General features: G+C 39.5%; 3 protein-coding genes and 4 non-coding genes across 7 annotated transcripts; 6 read left to right on the top strand and 1 right to left on the bottom strand.

Moving 5' to 3' along the window:
- Nucleotides 1-685: 685 nt before the first annotated feature.
- Nucleotides 686-8643, top strand: rpl7a (ribosomal protein L7a). Its single transcript, XM_041960706.1, has 8 exons — nucleotides 686-1078; nucleotides 6038-6158; nucleotides 6354-6503; nucleotides 6802-6942; nucleotides 7251-7330; nucleotides 7638-7768; nucleotides 8278-8347; nucleotides 8460-8643. Exons 1-8 carry the CDS (start codon nucleotides 686-688, stop codon nucleotides 8562-8564), a joined length of 1191 nt encoding a protein of 396 aa, XP_041816640.1. The 3' UTR covers nucleotides 8565-8643.
- Nucleotides 6206-6277, top strand: LOC121623599. Its single transcript, XR_006007840.1, has one exon. It is a non-coding gene; the product is annotated as a small nucleolar RNA SNORD24 (small nucleolar RNA).
- LOC121623600 lies at nucleotides 6630-6699 on the top strand. The gene has a single exon (XR_006007841.1). It is a non-coding gene; the product is annotated as a small nucleolar RNA SNORD24 (small nucleolar RNA).
- On the top strand, nucleotides 7102-7174 carry LOC121623598. The gene has a single exon (XR_006007839.1). It is a non-coding gene; the product is annotated as a small nucleolar RNA SNORD36 (small nucleolar RNA).
- On the top strand, nucleotides 7408-7484 carry LOC121623596. Its single transcript, XR_006007838.1, has one exon. It is a non-coding gene; the product is annotated as a small nucleolar RNA SNORD36 (small nucleolar RNA).
- A 419-nt stretch (nucleotides 8644-9062) lies between the features above and the next one.
- Nucleotides 9063-12192, bottom strand: LOC121622755 (surfeit locus protein 1). The gene is made up of 9 exons (XM_041959736.1): nucleotides 12048-12192; nucleotides 11890-11956; nucleotides 11224-11351; nucleotides 11043-11125; nucleotides 10604-10795; nucleotides 10454-10526; nucleotides 9728-9890; nucleotides 9457-9538; nucleotides 9063-9303 (listed from the first exon to the last, which is right to left on the bottom strand). Exons 1-9 carry the CDS (start codon nucleotides 12108-12110, stop codon nucleotides 9243-9245), a joined length of 912 nt encoding a protein of 303 aa, XP_041815670.1. The 5' UTR covers nucleotides 12111-12192; the 3' UTR covers nucleotides 9063-9242.
- Nucleotides 12193-12261: 69 nt separating this feature from the next.
- On the top strand, nucleotides 12262-14716 carry surf6 (surfeit 6). Its single transcript, XM_041960710.1, has 4 exons — nucleotides 12262-12439; nucleotides 13056-13268; nucleotides 13419-13501; nucleotides 13838-14716. Exons 1-4 carry the CDS (start codon nucleotides 12349-12351, stop codon nucleotides 14525-14527), a joined length of 1077 nt encoding a protein of 358 aa, XP_041816644.1. The 5' UTR covers nucleotides 12262-12348; the 3' UTR covers nucleotides 14528-14716.
- Nucleotides 14717-14796: the final 80 nt, after the last annotated feature.

Raw genomic sequence — 14796 nt, 5'->3', positions numbered from 1 at the left:
CCTTTCATCTTCCCCTTGATGATTGCTTCATCAGTTGTATGCTTCATCAGTGCGATGGCCTCGCGACACTGGGTTTCTGTGGTTAGCTGTTTTTCCTTACTGAAGGGGGTTCTGTCACCAGAATCTGGACCACCTGTAACAGTGATCAGTGCACAGTGCCCTGTAACAGTGAAAGCACATACTGATGCAATACTTTCTTTACTTCTCAAAAAAGTTGAGCAACTTTCCCCCCTTACGCAGTTGGTCACTCGTCTTTTTGCTAAACCCCCTGCAATGCCCACCACTGTAACAAAAAAGCACTATGCAGGAGAAAAATTAATTTAACATGTGAATTTTCAGAACAAAAATCTAACTACACTCAAACTACTACTTTTGTGGGCGTGAGTGACGGCGACATGTGCTACAGACGCCACTGAACTGACTAATGTACGCCTGAAAACAGCAATTAATCAACTTCGATTAAACAACGTAGGCGAATTATAAATTAAAGAAGAGCTGGCAGCGTTAGATTACGAGTTTTTCCGTGATTTAAACACAAATCAACTCAATAAGGAAGTCTTACCAGTGTTAATGAAATACACCTGCAGCCGGGACAACTGAAATGTCAGGTGTAAGTGGTAACAAAAAGAGAGATAGAAAGACGACGAACAAACAACTTACTTCTGGGGAACTCTCTCCTGCTGGAATGACCAGCGGGATTTTCTTCGGCGCTGGGGAAGACTTGGAGGTGATTACTGCCGCCGACATGCACAGCTACGCCCGCTCGCATGGAGGCGAGGGGGCTCTCTCACCTGAGACTAAACAAACTCCGGCTGCTGAACGGGAGAAAACGGAGTTAATCCTGACTCAGCTGCAAGACAACATTGTGAGAATGCTGGTGGACAAAATAAATGAGTCAGAGAGGAACCAGAGGAGATGGATCCTGAGGCTGTACGGCCTGAAAGAACACGAAGGAGAAACCCTCAAACAACGTGTGATGGAAATCTGCCGAGCCATCGCTCCAGACCTGGGCGACCACCTGCAGCTTCACATTGACATTACTCAAAGGATCGGACGGAGAGACGGAGAGAGATTTAAGGCGGATTTTTACTGTATACAAGAAACGCATGCATTAAAATCGGATTACAACTTTGGGAAGAGTCAGTGGGGTGATTATGTCTGGATGTCATATGGATCTAATACATCTGCAGGTGTTGCAATTTTGAGAGGACAGTTTTCTGAAAAGTAAAGCACATGAATACGGAAGACGGTAAATTTTATTGCTGGAAAAAAGGATTTAGTTTTCATTTTGGGTAATATTTATGCTACAAATAACAGTCTACAGAACAGAACACTGTTTCAGGAGTTTGAAGAGGAGATATCCAGTTTAATAAATACATTTCCTAATGCAAAACTAATTTTAGGAGGAGATTGGAACTCTATAAGAGACCCTTCATTAGACTGCATTCCACCAAGACCCATAAGAGCCAATTATACTGCTGAAGTGGACAACCTCTGCCTAAATTTAAACTGTTTTGATATATGGAGACACAGGAATCGAGATAAAAAGCAATTTACGTGGTGCACTAAAGACAGGTCCAAACAGTCTAGGACTGATTTCTGGCATGTATCTAGAGATTTAGAAAACCAAGTCCTTGATGTAAAAATAGAACCATCAGTCCTTACAGACCACAACCTAATTTATATATCAATAAATCTGAGTGGCACAATGGAAGGAAGAAAACTCAAATTTTGTTATTGGAAATTAAATAATATGCTCCTCAAAGATGAACAATTTTTGAATCATGTCAAATTGATTATCAAGGAATGCTGGAATAAAGCTAAAAATCTGAACTCCTATGGTGGGCAATGGGAATATATGAAATATGACATAAGGAAAATGGCTATTCAGAGAAGCAAAGAAATTGCAAAAAATAAAAGAAAAAAAGAAGATAATATAATTAAAGAAATTATTGCAATACATGGTAAGGGGAATTTGTGTAATCAAGACAAGGATAATTTGAACTAGCTGCACCTACAACTGGACCTGATGTATGAAGAAAAGGTGAGAGGTGCCTTTGACAGATCGAGGAGAAAATGGTTAGAGGAGGGGGAGAAGAACACAAAATACTTTTTTAATCTGGAAAAAAGAAATGTTGAAATGTCCTCTTTGATTAAATTGAACATTAACGGCCAGATTACAGAAGAGCCCAATGAGATTAAGCATTTTGTTACAAATTTCTATGAGTTACTGTATAAAAAAAATAATTATGTTGATGATCTAGACTTCTTTTTATTCATTAAGACAAATGCAAAATTCATAAGTGAGGAATCAAAAACTATGTGTGATGGAAATATCACATTACATGAAATTAAATCATGTATCTCCAAATTAAAAGATAATAAATCACCAGGCAACGATGGCTTAACTAGTGAATTCTATAAAGTATTTCAAGAAGACATTTCAGAATTTCTTTTAAGGGGCTTTTAAGAGGCAATTGATCTGGGAAGGATGCATGCAACTATGTCTCAAGGTCTTATTTCTTTAATACCAAAGCCAGAAAAAGATGCTTTAAAAATTGAAAATTGGAGACCAATAACCCAAATAACAATGCTAAATTATTGGCTTTAATATTTTCTCAGAGATTGAAGCCTTGCCTCAATTGATGACTGTCAGTCAGGCTTTATGAAGGGAAGACACATCTCTAATAACATCTGTCTAATTTTGGATTTAATTGATTATAATGATTTACTTTCTGATAACAGCTTCATTTTATTTGTGGATTATTATAAAGCCTTTGATACGGTTGAGCATACTTTCCTCTTCGATACACTGGATTTCTTGGTGATTATTTCAAACAAGCAGTTCAGACTTTATATGAGGGTTGTAATAGTTCAGTTAAATTACCATATGGGACCACACCCAGATTTAATATTGAAAGAGGGATTAAACACGGATCCAATTGCTCCTTTTTTATTTTTATTAATTGTGCAAAACATGGCCTTATATATTAAGAAGTATCAGTTTAGAGGAATAGAATTGGATGGAGAGGAATTGAAATGCTGTCAACTGGCAGACGACACTACAATCTTTTTACAAAATGAAGGTGAAGTGAAAAAAGCTTTAGACTGTCTGAATGTCTTCTCTCAGGTATCAGGTTTGAGAATTTACATTAAGAAATGTGACCTCTTCCCTTTAAAGGACAAACCTGTTGACTTAACTGAAATGTGAGATCCCATTGAAAGATGTTGTATCATACATAGGCATTAAAATTTGCAAAAATCAAGAAGAAAGAGCCAAATTAAACTTTGTTCCACTAATGGAAAAGATGGGTAAAACATTTGATAGCTGGCTTGGACAAGATCTGTCACTATATGGGCAAGTTATGCTGTCAAAAAGCAAAGGCTTATCACGTCTTATATATGGTGCCATGGCTTTGGATGTTCCTCAAGCCTTAATTAAACAAATTGACTCTAAGTTGTTGAATTTTATTTGGAGAAACAAACCTCACTACCATAAAAAGGGTGTCCTGTGTAACCCGTGCTCTCAAGGTGGACTCAATGTTCTTGACTTTAACACCTCAAACACTACTTTAAAGATTAAATGGTTAAAAAATTATATGCTGGGTAAGGAAAAAATGTGGTATATAATTCCAAATCTGATTTGTAAAAATGTTGGAGGTATTGATTTTCTGGTGAAGTGTGATTTTGACTTAAACAAAATTCCCACTCAGTTATCTAGTTTTCACAGGCAAGTATTTTTAGCATGGATGTTAACTTACAAACACAACTTTTCTCCTCACAAATATTTAATTTGGAATAACCGATATATCAAGATCAAGAATAAATCCATTTATTTTGATAATTGGGTGAGGAGTGGTATCTTAATGGTGACACAATTGTTAAACAACAATAGAAATCTATTAACTTACACTGAATTTTTAAGAAAATATGGAACCTGTCACTCCAAATGAATACGCAGTTGTGTTTGATGCGATACCATCAGGTCTTCTGAGACTGGTCCAGGGATGTGACTCTTAGATAGAAATGTGCAGGTGATATCAGCCCCTATGTTGTGAGATCTAACCCTCACTGACAAGAGATGTAACAACTATTATATCAGGAGGTGCTGTCAGGAAACCTCAATTCCTGCTATTAAATCTTTTTGGGAGGCAAAAATTCAAAACATTAAGTGGACGTTGGTATGGAATATTAATAAAAAATATTGTGTCACCAATAAGGTAAGAGAAGTTTCTTTTAAAATTGTTCATATGATTTATCCAGTCAAAAAAAAAAACACTTGCTAGATTCAGAGAAATAGATGAAATGTGTGTTTTCTGTAACACTGAAGCAGAAACTGTGCTTCATTTGTTTTCTAATTTTCCCTTTGTTAAACTGTTTTAGATCGATGTGGAAAGATTTGTTCAAGACCGAATGAGACTCAGCATCTGTCTAAATATGAAAGACATTATTTTGTATGTTGAAAGAAACTTTGAAAGCAAAGAAATCTTTGTGTTAAACCTTTTGATGTTATTTGGAAAATTCCACATACACAAATCCAAATGGACGGGAAAAAAACACGAATCCAGCAATTTAAAATGGAAGTCAGACATTATATTGGGACATTGACAGGACTTAAGAACCAAAAGGCAATCAAAACTGTGCAAATATGAGAAGCCTTGGGAATTACATGATTTAGTTATGAACTGAAGAAGAGTGAGATACCCCTGGATATATTTTTCTGTATATGTATGTATACATGTAAATAGGGTTTGCTGTGTGTTGTGTTGTGTTGTGTTGAGTGTCATGTGTGACAAAAAAAAAAAAAAAAAAAAACATTGTAACACTGTTCCTGAGTCAGCATGCAAATTTTTGAAAGCGTACGGCAAGCGCGGGCGAGCATCTGTGATATCTGACTCCAGATCGGCCCGTAAGAGGCCACGTAACCACGGTGCAAGCCTCGCGGTATTTACGTTACCCAGAATGCCTCGGTCTTCCTTTCTGCCTGAACCGACATGGTGGGTGCATAGCCGTTTCTTCTGAGGAATTATTCTAACTGTTGTATCTGTTTGCATCCCTGCCTACATGCTTAGTGTTACATTGTAAATTGTACCTATTATTTCTGTGAAGACTGTCCGTGTACATAATGTCGATATTGTGCGTCGATGTTGTTGTATTTTTGGCTAAAACTTGGTCAAACTGAAGCAAGTGTTGCCGGTACAAGAAGCACTGTGACTGCCTGTCAGGAGCTAAAGCTAACGTGGGTGAACACGCTTGGTTTAAACAGCGCTGTTGTTGTAGTATTCTGTATTTTCCGTGTGGATGTGGACTGTCAGTACTATAATTTTAACTTAATTTAGTATTGTGATTAATTGAAGTACAACGTGAGTTAAAGCATTAGGTAGTATGATACAAGCGTCTTTACGAGTGAGTTATCCGGTAGTGTTAGATTAGCGGGCCCAAGCATTGCTAATTGTACAAATGGTCATGCTAACGTCAAAATTATCAACTATCTTCATTTGATTCAGTCCACGTTTTTATCTTCTGTACTTATCTAATGTGAGAATGTGTTGTGTACTAATGAAGCTTCAGTGGTAGCAGCTAAGATAGCTCGGATTGTAGGGCATTGCTAGCAGCGATGTAGACTGAGCAACACGGGGATTTGGCTAGCTTCACTCACAATCATGCTTTGAGTTTTTTTTCTGATATGTTTCATATTATGTCATTAACCACCAACTGGTATTCACACTCTAGTGCTAGTGTATGTACTTTAGAAACTGGTTTCGGAACCCAGAATAGATATTGGACAAGGATAACCTGCATGCTGAGCAATGGATGCTAAAGCCCAGGCATGCTGGTTAACTGGTAAATTAGCAATCGTATTTAGTTACATTTAGTTTAAAAGCTGAAACCTTGAATGATTTGGCCTTCACAATGGTGATGCAATTAGCTTAGGTTAATTTGAGGCTCAGCTGTGAAGCTCAAACATGAATCTAAGTTTTGTGTCAGTGTTGTGTACCTTCATTGATGTACCCTAACACGGTTTTCTTCTTGACAGCCTAAGGGAAAGAAGGCTAAGGGGAAGAAGGTGGCACCTGCCCCTTCTGTGGCCAAGAAACATGAGGCCAAAAAAGTAGTCAACCCCCTGTTTGAGAAGAGGCCAAAGAATTTTGCCATCGGTAAGTATGCCTCTGTGGCTTTTTGTAAGTACTTGGGATTGTAATGGTGCAGATGATGTTATGAATATTTGCTATCTTAACAACACTGATGACAATTTCCCACCAAGATCGCTGATGCACTTCAGTTTATAAGGCGAAAGGCTTTGACTCAGTTTGATTTTGGATGTTAAATAAATGTTTGGTCCCTTCCCATAGGCCAGGATATTCAGCCCAAGCGTGATTTGACACGCTTTGTGAAATGGCCTCGTTATATCCGCCTGCAGAGGCAGCGCTCCATCCTCTACAAGCGTCTGAAGGTTCCTCCTGCAATTAACCAGTTCACCCAGGCTCTGGACCGCCAGACTGGTGAGTTTCAACAGTTTTTGACAACAAGGTTTTCACCTAAGCGAGTGCTCTTTGGCATGGCTGCCTAAAGAACAAAGATGTATTTCAATGATGGTTAAAGGGTCTCTGATAGTACCATTATGGCTTTGCAAATGATGTGAAAGAATATTTGCTATCTGAACAACCGTGCAGACAATCCACCAAGATCACTGATGCAGTTATCTGAAATATTGTTCACTTGTCATGCTGTAAACAAATCAAGCATGGATCCACTGTTGGGTGCTTTGGAGTTAATTTGTATTATACTGTTCCTTCTCAGCCACACAGCTGTTCAAGCTGGCCCACAAGTACAGGCCAGAGACCAAGCAGGAGAAGAAGCAGAGGCTGCTGGCCCGCGCTGAGCAGAAGGCAGCTGGAAAGGGAGATACCCCAACCAAGAGGCCCCCTGTTCTCCGTGCAGGTGAGCAGTAAAGATCTAAATGATCTGATGGATAACAGATTCGTACTAGAGAAGTTTACAGTACTAAGAATAATGTGGAACAACTTATACTTAATTTATTAGTTACATTAAGAACCACTTTGAGAAGTTATTAATGTAGTTCTATCTAACATGGCCTGAATGCAGTGATGACTTGAATTTCTTCACCTGAAACTTGCCTTGATGTTTTTTGAGCTTTTTAACCCTGAGCATTGGCCAAGATAACTCTTTATAGGGCAGTGTGTTTGCTGATCAGTTGAATCTGATAACATTTTGTGACTTCCCTATAGGTGTGAACACTGTCACCTCTCTGGTAGAGAGCAAGAAGGCCCAGCTGGTCATCATTGCCCACGATGTGGATCCAATTGAGGTAAGTTTGTCATACATTATTTTGGCTGCAGTGGAACTTGCCATGTTGCGTACAGTTCATTGTAGAAAAGTGGTCACTGGCAATGATGTCTGAATTTCTTCACCTGAATTCTCTATGTAGATCAAAACATACGAGCTTTTTAACCCTGAGCAGAGACCACAAAACCAATAATACATGTTAAAACCACATAATTTCTTGTGGACATAAGTTTTTGGGCTTCAAGTTATTTTTTTTCTCTGGGACCACCTGAAGTTGAAAGTGTTTTCCTAAAATACAAATATTTTCTGTGGTTTCCCTGCATTTCTAGCTTGTCGTCTTCCTGCCAGCTCTGTGCCGCAAGATGGGTGTCCCATACTGCATCGTCAAGGGCAAGGCTAGACTGGGCCGACTGGTGCACAGGAAGACGTGCACTTCAGTTGCCTTCACACAGACAAACCCGTAAGTTTGTGCATAAATTGAGCTGTGATGTGACACAGTATGAGATTTTTCCAAGTTGACTAGTAAACACAGCTGCATTACTAAGTAAATGTATTTTTGGAAACTTGTCTTTATAGGTCATATCTGGAAATTCTCTTGTCTCAAATGTTTACAGGGCATTTCTGCATTTTTCTGCAGTGGTGGTTTCCAATAATGACCAGACAGTTATTGATTTACTTACTGGACCTTATAGAAATTTTACTTAATTTTCATGACAGAATGCAATATTGGCAGTGTTTATCATGATCCTGTAATTATGTTTTAAGATGCCTTATGTGATCAAACTGGTCGTGATACCAGATTTGCGTGGATAGGGGTGAAGTTCTGATCTTTAGAAACATATTTATACAAATACATTGATCAACATTATCCATACTAAACTGACATGATCATTGTGAATCAGTAAAGCTTTATTAGCTCCCTTTCTAAATTGTATGAGCACTGTATTAACTAGCTTTGTTCTCTCCTAGTGAGGACAAAGGTGCACTTGCAAAGCTTGTGGAAGCCATCAAGACCAACTACAATGACAGATATGAGGAGGTGAGCACTCAAAGGAGCTAACTTAAACTCCACTTTAAGTAAAATAGGATATTGATGTCAAAGAACTAATTGCCTCATTGTAACCCTTTTTTCCCCCCAAATTCATTTCCAGATCCGTCGTCACTGGGGAGGAGGCATCATGGGCCCTAAATCCACAGCCCGCATCAACAAGCTGGAGAAGGCAAAGGCCAAGGAACTGGCGACCAAGCTTGGTTAAATTGTTTGAAATAAAAAAAATGTATGTCCTAATCGAGCGAGACTGTTGTTATTGTTACAACTAAAGTATTTTGGAACCAGTTTTCAACTGATGAGTATTCCTTTTCAATACAGCAATGTCGGGAAGATGTTAAAATTCAACTGCTCAAATACTGCATTTATTCATTGCAAGTAGCGATAATATTCTATTGCAGTACTCAGATTTGTGATCTATGAGGTTTAAGTAGCATGATGATCACTTAATCTTATTTATTTGAATTGAGGTGGTATCCAGATTTTAGTTTTATTGACTGAGCCTCAGCCGTGCAACCATTTCCCAACAATCACTGTTACTGTTTAAGTTGATCCAGCACAAGATGTCACGGCAGCTTGTCCTCTGTTCACTTTTAAGACAGTCATTTTAGAAATGTAACTGAAGTGCACAATTCTGCAGAGCATTAAATCTATTTTAGAAGGTATTTCACCTTGAGTGTTCTCATCGGTCACTGGAAGACTTGAACGCAAAAGTTTAATTGAATTTTATTCTCAAATACATGTCTCAGGAGAATAATCCAGTTATTTACATATTTGAAAGTATGCAGCAGGCTGGAGCTGATACAATACAAATCAAGTGCATCAGAGTTTTGCAGAAGTTCAAAGTTTTGTGTAGTTGAACATTTTCATTGCATTTAAATCACACTTAAATCTTCTTGATGAACTTTGCAAACCACATGTAGGAGGTAGCTGCACATAAACCATACCTAAGAAAGAAGACAAAGTCAAGTCAATGACTATATCAACATAAATAACAGGACAGAGTTAAGTTATTTACAGTATAAAAGCATCCTGACAGCTTCTGAGACAGGGTTTTGTCTTAGAAATGTGGTTCATTCGTGAAGGCAGCTGTCACCTACCATGTCATTATGTACTGCATGTGTTCATTCCTCAGTGTGACCCTGGTCTGCCCACCTATTGGTCCACCAGGAATGGTGCTGGCTGCAGGACACAAGACACTTTCATTTATGTGTGCACCAGAATTAACATTGTCTTTACTTAAGCATGCAGGCTTAACAGTTATCGTTTCTCTAAGAATAATAATTAAGTCTGAGTCATTTGTTTGAGCTGATATTCACTATGAAGTTAAGTCACAGAGCATCATGGACTCTGTTGTTCATGACACCTTACCAAAGTCAGCATCAATGAAGACTGGCTCAGCTCCAGTGAGACTGGACATGGCCTCCAGGTCCCGGTAATGCCAGTGGTTTCTCTCCACATCATTGTTTGGTACAAAGGGTTTACGGGTCTCTGTCAGCCGAACTACCCCGACCACCTCCACCTCATCTTCCACCTGTGCACAAGCATTACCACAGTGTGTTAAATAAGTCCAAATAGCCCGCAAATGAATACAAACATAAGTATAACTGAGGGAAGCGATGTTTCTTTCAAAATAAGTTGTGCTGATGGTTTTGTGAGGTTGGTTAATAGCTGAGACATCACATAGAAAGGTTACATTAGCCACTGGTAGCATAACACCTGACCTGTCAGCAATCAAGTTGCACTGTGGGTAATGTAGGCACCAGATTCAAGATTGCCTTTATTGTCATTGAGCATGGACATGTCAACGAAATTTGCATTGCAACCCCCGTGTTAGAAACAAGATAATAAAATAAAATAAACTAACATGCAGTAAAAATATGCATAAATACAATAAAAATATACCAGAAACAAAAATATAATAAGACAATAAAAATATACTAAAACAATAAAATATACCAACAACAGCTGAAATACACTAAAATGTATATACTGAATGCGATTGATTAATGCATGGAATAAAAAAGGACAACATCTTGCGATAGGAGTGCAATGCTAAGTTAAGTACAAATGTGTCACATCTTCTGAAATACTAACCTGTCCCTTCATCCTGGTCTCCGGTCTTATCTTCTGTCTTGGGACGTATCCTCTGTTCACCAGGATTGTGATGCTGCAGGATGCCAGATGCAGTTAGTTTTCTGACACCAGGGTCAACCCAGTGCAACACTTTTCTGTCTGTCATCTTACCCGAGGTCGGTACAGTGGAATGGAGTGATGACATTTGCGCCGGTCTCTCCGCTTGAAGACAGGCTGCCTGCCTCTCGGGCCTCTTTCTGAGGGTCAACCGGTGAGCGGGGCAGAATATACAGCTCCTGCGAGTGGTCGTACCTTCCACGAACTCTCACCCTCCTGTACTCTAGGCTCTTCAGCTCATGCGGACTAGGATCCAGAGAGAAACATGGCAAAATGCAAGTCTGCACACTAATAGGTTACATAGGTATATTTGGAGGACCCTTAGTCGTAAGAGGAGGATTTGGTGTTATTTGCAGTGTGGTAGCTTCTCTCAGTGGATACTTCAGTTTCTAAAATGCATCATCTGCTTCATAAGCCAGGAGAGGATACAGCTGCATTTAGTCTTTGTGTGACCTGCTCTTCAATTCAGTAAATGGATCTAACATGCACTTACTCAAGAGGAAGAGGAATGGGCTCTGCAGTAGTGAGTCTTGTCAGCTCATTGATCAGCTGTATTTTCCACTGACGCCGTTTCACCTTCACAGAAAGGAAAGCGTCCGAGTCCATCCGACAACAACAAGCCAAACAAACATCAGCATTAAGAGATGTGATAGCACAGAGGAGACAGGCTGTACCTGCCATGTGCCGAGGCCAAAGGTGGTGGCAGGGATGAGCAGCAGGAACCATTTGAGGAAAGAGTCTTCTCCTTTTTCTGCTCTGGCTGCTGTGGAGCTGGACAGCCGCCCGAGGGGAACCAGCCTGCCTGGAAATTCACAGTACACACAATATAAATCTTATCCAGTTAAGCATCATAGGACACAGTTTCAAGCTGAACTGTTAATTTAGCAAGGCTTATGCAACACATATTCGTAAAACACACTGTATATACATGTTTTCATGGGTTTAAGCTATTTGCATCTGCATAATTTTCAGAAATCTAAAGACAATTTTACTTTTTTGTTGTTATTATTAGTATATTGTTAAATACCATATACATAGATGATCATTCTTGGATGGCAAACCTTCTGTTCAGTTCTGCTTTCCTAAAGGAACTGCTGAATATGCTGTTAACAGTTAAAAGCTTGTAAACGTAAGTAAAACTGTTTTGTATGTGTGCGTGTAAATCAGCAATTCCCCTGGTTGTTGTAAACATCAGTATAATTAACTACCATTGAATATTTGCTTGTCATTTTTTTCAAAATATTTTTCGCTGCATTTTTGAGTTGTGAAAAGAAAATACAAAGTGGAGTCCGGTGTCATCATTCTGTTGATTACGATGAGAATTTTCCTTTATGTTTTACCGTCTGCACGTTTGGAGAGTGGCAGTCTGGACAGAAGGAGAGTCCTCTTCATGTAAACGACATGTGTCTGCAGTAACAGAAAATCAGCTGTGAATTGACTTTCACACGACTCACACACAGGAAGTTTCTTTGCGTTATAAAGACGAAGAGGAACGTACCTGTTTTTTAAGCGTCGTCAGCACCCTGCTGGAATAAGCCAGCGCTGATTTCAGGGAAGCCATGCTGAATGTATATATACACGAAGAGAGGTTAGATTAGAACATGGATGTGACGACCGACTGCATAACAGCTACATAACTGATCAGAAGGGGGACCGCTTCTGCTGTTACTCCTTCCGGTTTAGTGACGTTCGGCCCGTTTTTTGCCCACGTGTGTACAGAAATGTGTTGATATTTTGTGTCACTGAACTCCTGCCTTGATGTGTGTGTTTTAGCTAGATTAAATGGTTAATTTGTCGACATGGATCTCGCCTCAAAGGACTCGTACATTCAGCAACTCGCAAGCAAAGTGTTTTCTCAACGAGAGCAGGAGCCGAAGAAGAGACCGTTTGGTAATGTTAGCTAACTGTGTTGGCTAATTTACACCATGTTCTGGATGCGTACTCCTGTCTGTGCTGTACTGCAAACATTACTTCTGTGGTTAATTTGTGTTCGTGTTTGTAGAAAAGTATTTCAATCATGAAGACATTGTACTGTAGGAACTGGCTTTTTTTTTTTTTTTTTTAACATATTTCGTATAAAAACATTAATTAGTTAATCCAGTGCTTCCCAGACAGGGTTCAAGACCCCCACAAGGAACTGCAAAATTAATATTGTGGGTTTTGAGAAGCTGTATGTCCTTTCAGGCTTCTAAAAAAGCACTTAAATTGAACAATCTCAGAGGGGAAAATCACTGCAAGACTGAGAAGCTGGTAACTAATTCGTCACTTTCCTAGGGGAAGTGTCCCCCACATTATTAGCTCTTATTGGTTTTTGTATCTTAGAAAATAAGACTACTTTGGGCTTTTTCCCCTGTCATCACAGAAAATCATCAGATCTGATTCTGCACCAACCTTTTCTTGTTTAACTTCCTAAACTGCTAACTGTATTGAAAATTGCAGCACCATGTCAGTCCAGTTGGCACTATTGTGTATCTAATCATGAATATATGTGTTTGTCTCTGTGTAGCTCAGTTCAAGGGTAAAAGTGACACTGGTCCTCTAAAGAAGAAGAAAAAGTGTAAAAAGAAGCATTTTAAAGAAAAGGGTGCTGGTGAGAAGACAGCTCCTCCTAAATCCCATCAGCAGCCTCCACCCTCTACTGCAGCACAGAAAAGCCCAGCAAAAGTGAATGGGTCCAAAACCAAGAGCATAAATGGATCTACAACACAGCAGCCTAAAGGTACAGTAAGTGTATGCACGTTTGCCTGCCAGAGAGAGGATTTCAATTTTCGTGTTTTCTTAGTGGAGTGACACACCTTTACACCAACCCTGTTTTTAAAAATCATTAATGTTTCATACAGTCATTTTCTTTCTTTGTTTTTTCTTAAAGGAGGAAATGTGGAGTCCAGCTTCTCCACAGTGGATGTACTGCGCAAGAGACTGCATGAAAAGATCGAAGAGTCCAGAGGGCAGGTATGCAGGAATTAAAGATAGTGTGCACAAAGGAATAAAACCACCTGGAGGTTTATTCATACTTATTAATTATTAATACTTCTTAGTTACAGTCTGTAAATAGTAATGAATAGTACTGAGACAGTGAACTCCACCCACTGACTCCTCAACTGTTTCTTTAGCTGTTTTATTAACTTAAAACCAGTTCAGTATTGACTTTTCTGAAAACATGTACTATTGTCACACATTGTTCTAGTACTCACTCTGTTTCTGATAGATGATGCTGTTCTGTTCAGCATGTGCAGGACTGACCTGGGCCATTGTAAAACACATGCTGTATATTCCCTTTTTTATCAGGGAGCCCCAAAGGATGCATCATCAGAGGCCGTCCAGGCAAAGCGAGCAAAACGAAAGCTGGAGCGGGAGCGCAAGAAGAGGAAGAGGAAAGAGTTCCGGATTAAGAAACTGGCTGAAAAAAGTAGCCAAGAACAGCAGCCGGAGATAAAACAGGAAATAAAGCATGCCCCTGCTGTAAGTAAAAGAAACGAAACTGCCATCATCTTCAACAAGGTGGAGACAGTGGAAGAGAGATATGTAGACAAAATACAGGAAAGGAAGAATAGAAAACAGAGTATCAAGGGCAAGATAACACCTCTGACAGGGAAGAACTACAAGCAGCTGCTCAGTCACGTGGAGGCTCGCAAAGCAAAGCTGGATGAGCTGAGGGAGAAAGACGAGGGGAAGGCCCGCGAGATGGAGAAGAAGATCAAGTGGACCAACATGCTTTACAAGGCAGAGGGCATTAAAATCAAAGACGATGAGGACATGCTGCGCGCCTCGCTGAAGAGGAAGGAGAAGAAGACCGCTCAGAGAAAGAAGAATTGGAACAAGCGGAGCGAGAACGTCGTGGAGAAGATGCAGCAACGTCAGGACAAGAGACGAAAGAACATCCTGAAACGCAAGCAAGTCAGGACAGAGAAGAAGAAGGACAGGGCACGAAAGAAAGGCAGAGTGCTGCCTGAGGACTTGAAAAAAGCCGCAGTTTAGAGGAAGGAGCTTATGGCAAGACAATATAGGCAATGTCCAAATAAATAAACCAGTCTCTTTTATGGCAGCATGATTTTTTTTACAAGATGTGAAAGCGCTAGTGCTGCTGCACATATTGTGTACCTCCGCTCCTGGAAAGGAGTAATAAGTGTGTGTTGGTTGGTTAATAAAATGTGATCGTTCATTACGATGAACATGAGTAGCAACTCCTCTTGAAGAATTTACTTATTTTTTTTACCAAATAATAAAGCTGTTATAGGAACAGTTTG

The sequence above is a fragment of the Chelmon rostratus genome, chromosome 19 (genome assembly GCF_017976325.1).
Source record: "Chelmon rostratus isolate fCheRos1 chromosome 19, fCheRos1.pri, whole genome shotgun sequence".
In the NCBI taxonomy this organism is placed as follows: domain Eukaryota; kingdom Metazoa; phylum Chordata; class Actinopteri; order Chaetodontiformes; family Chaetodontidae; genus Chelmon; species Chelmon rostratus.
This window is presented reverse-complemented; position numbering and strand designations above follow the sequence as displayed.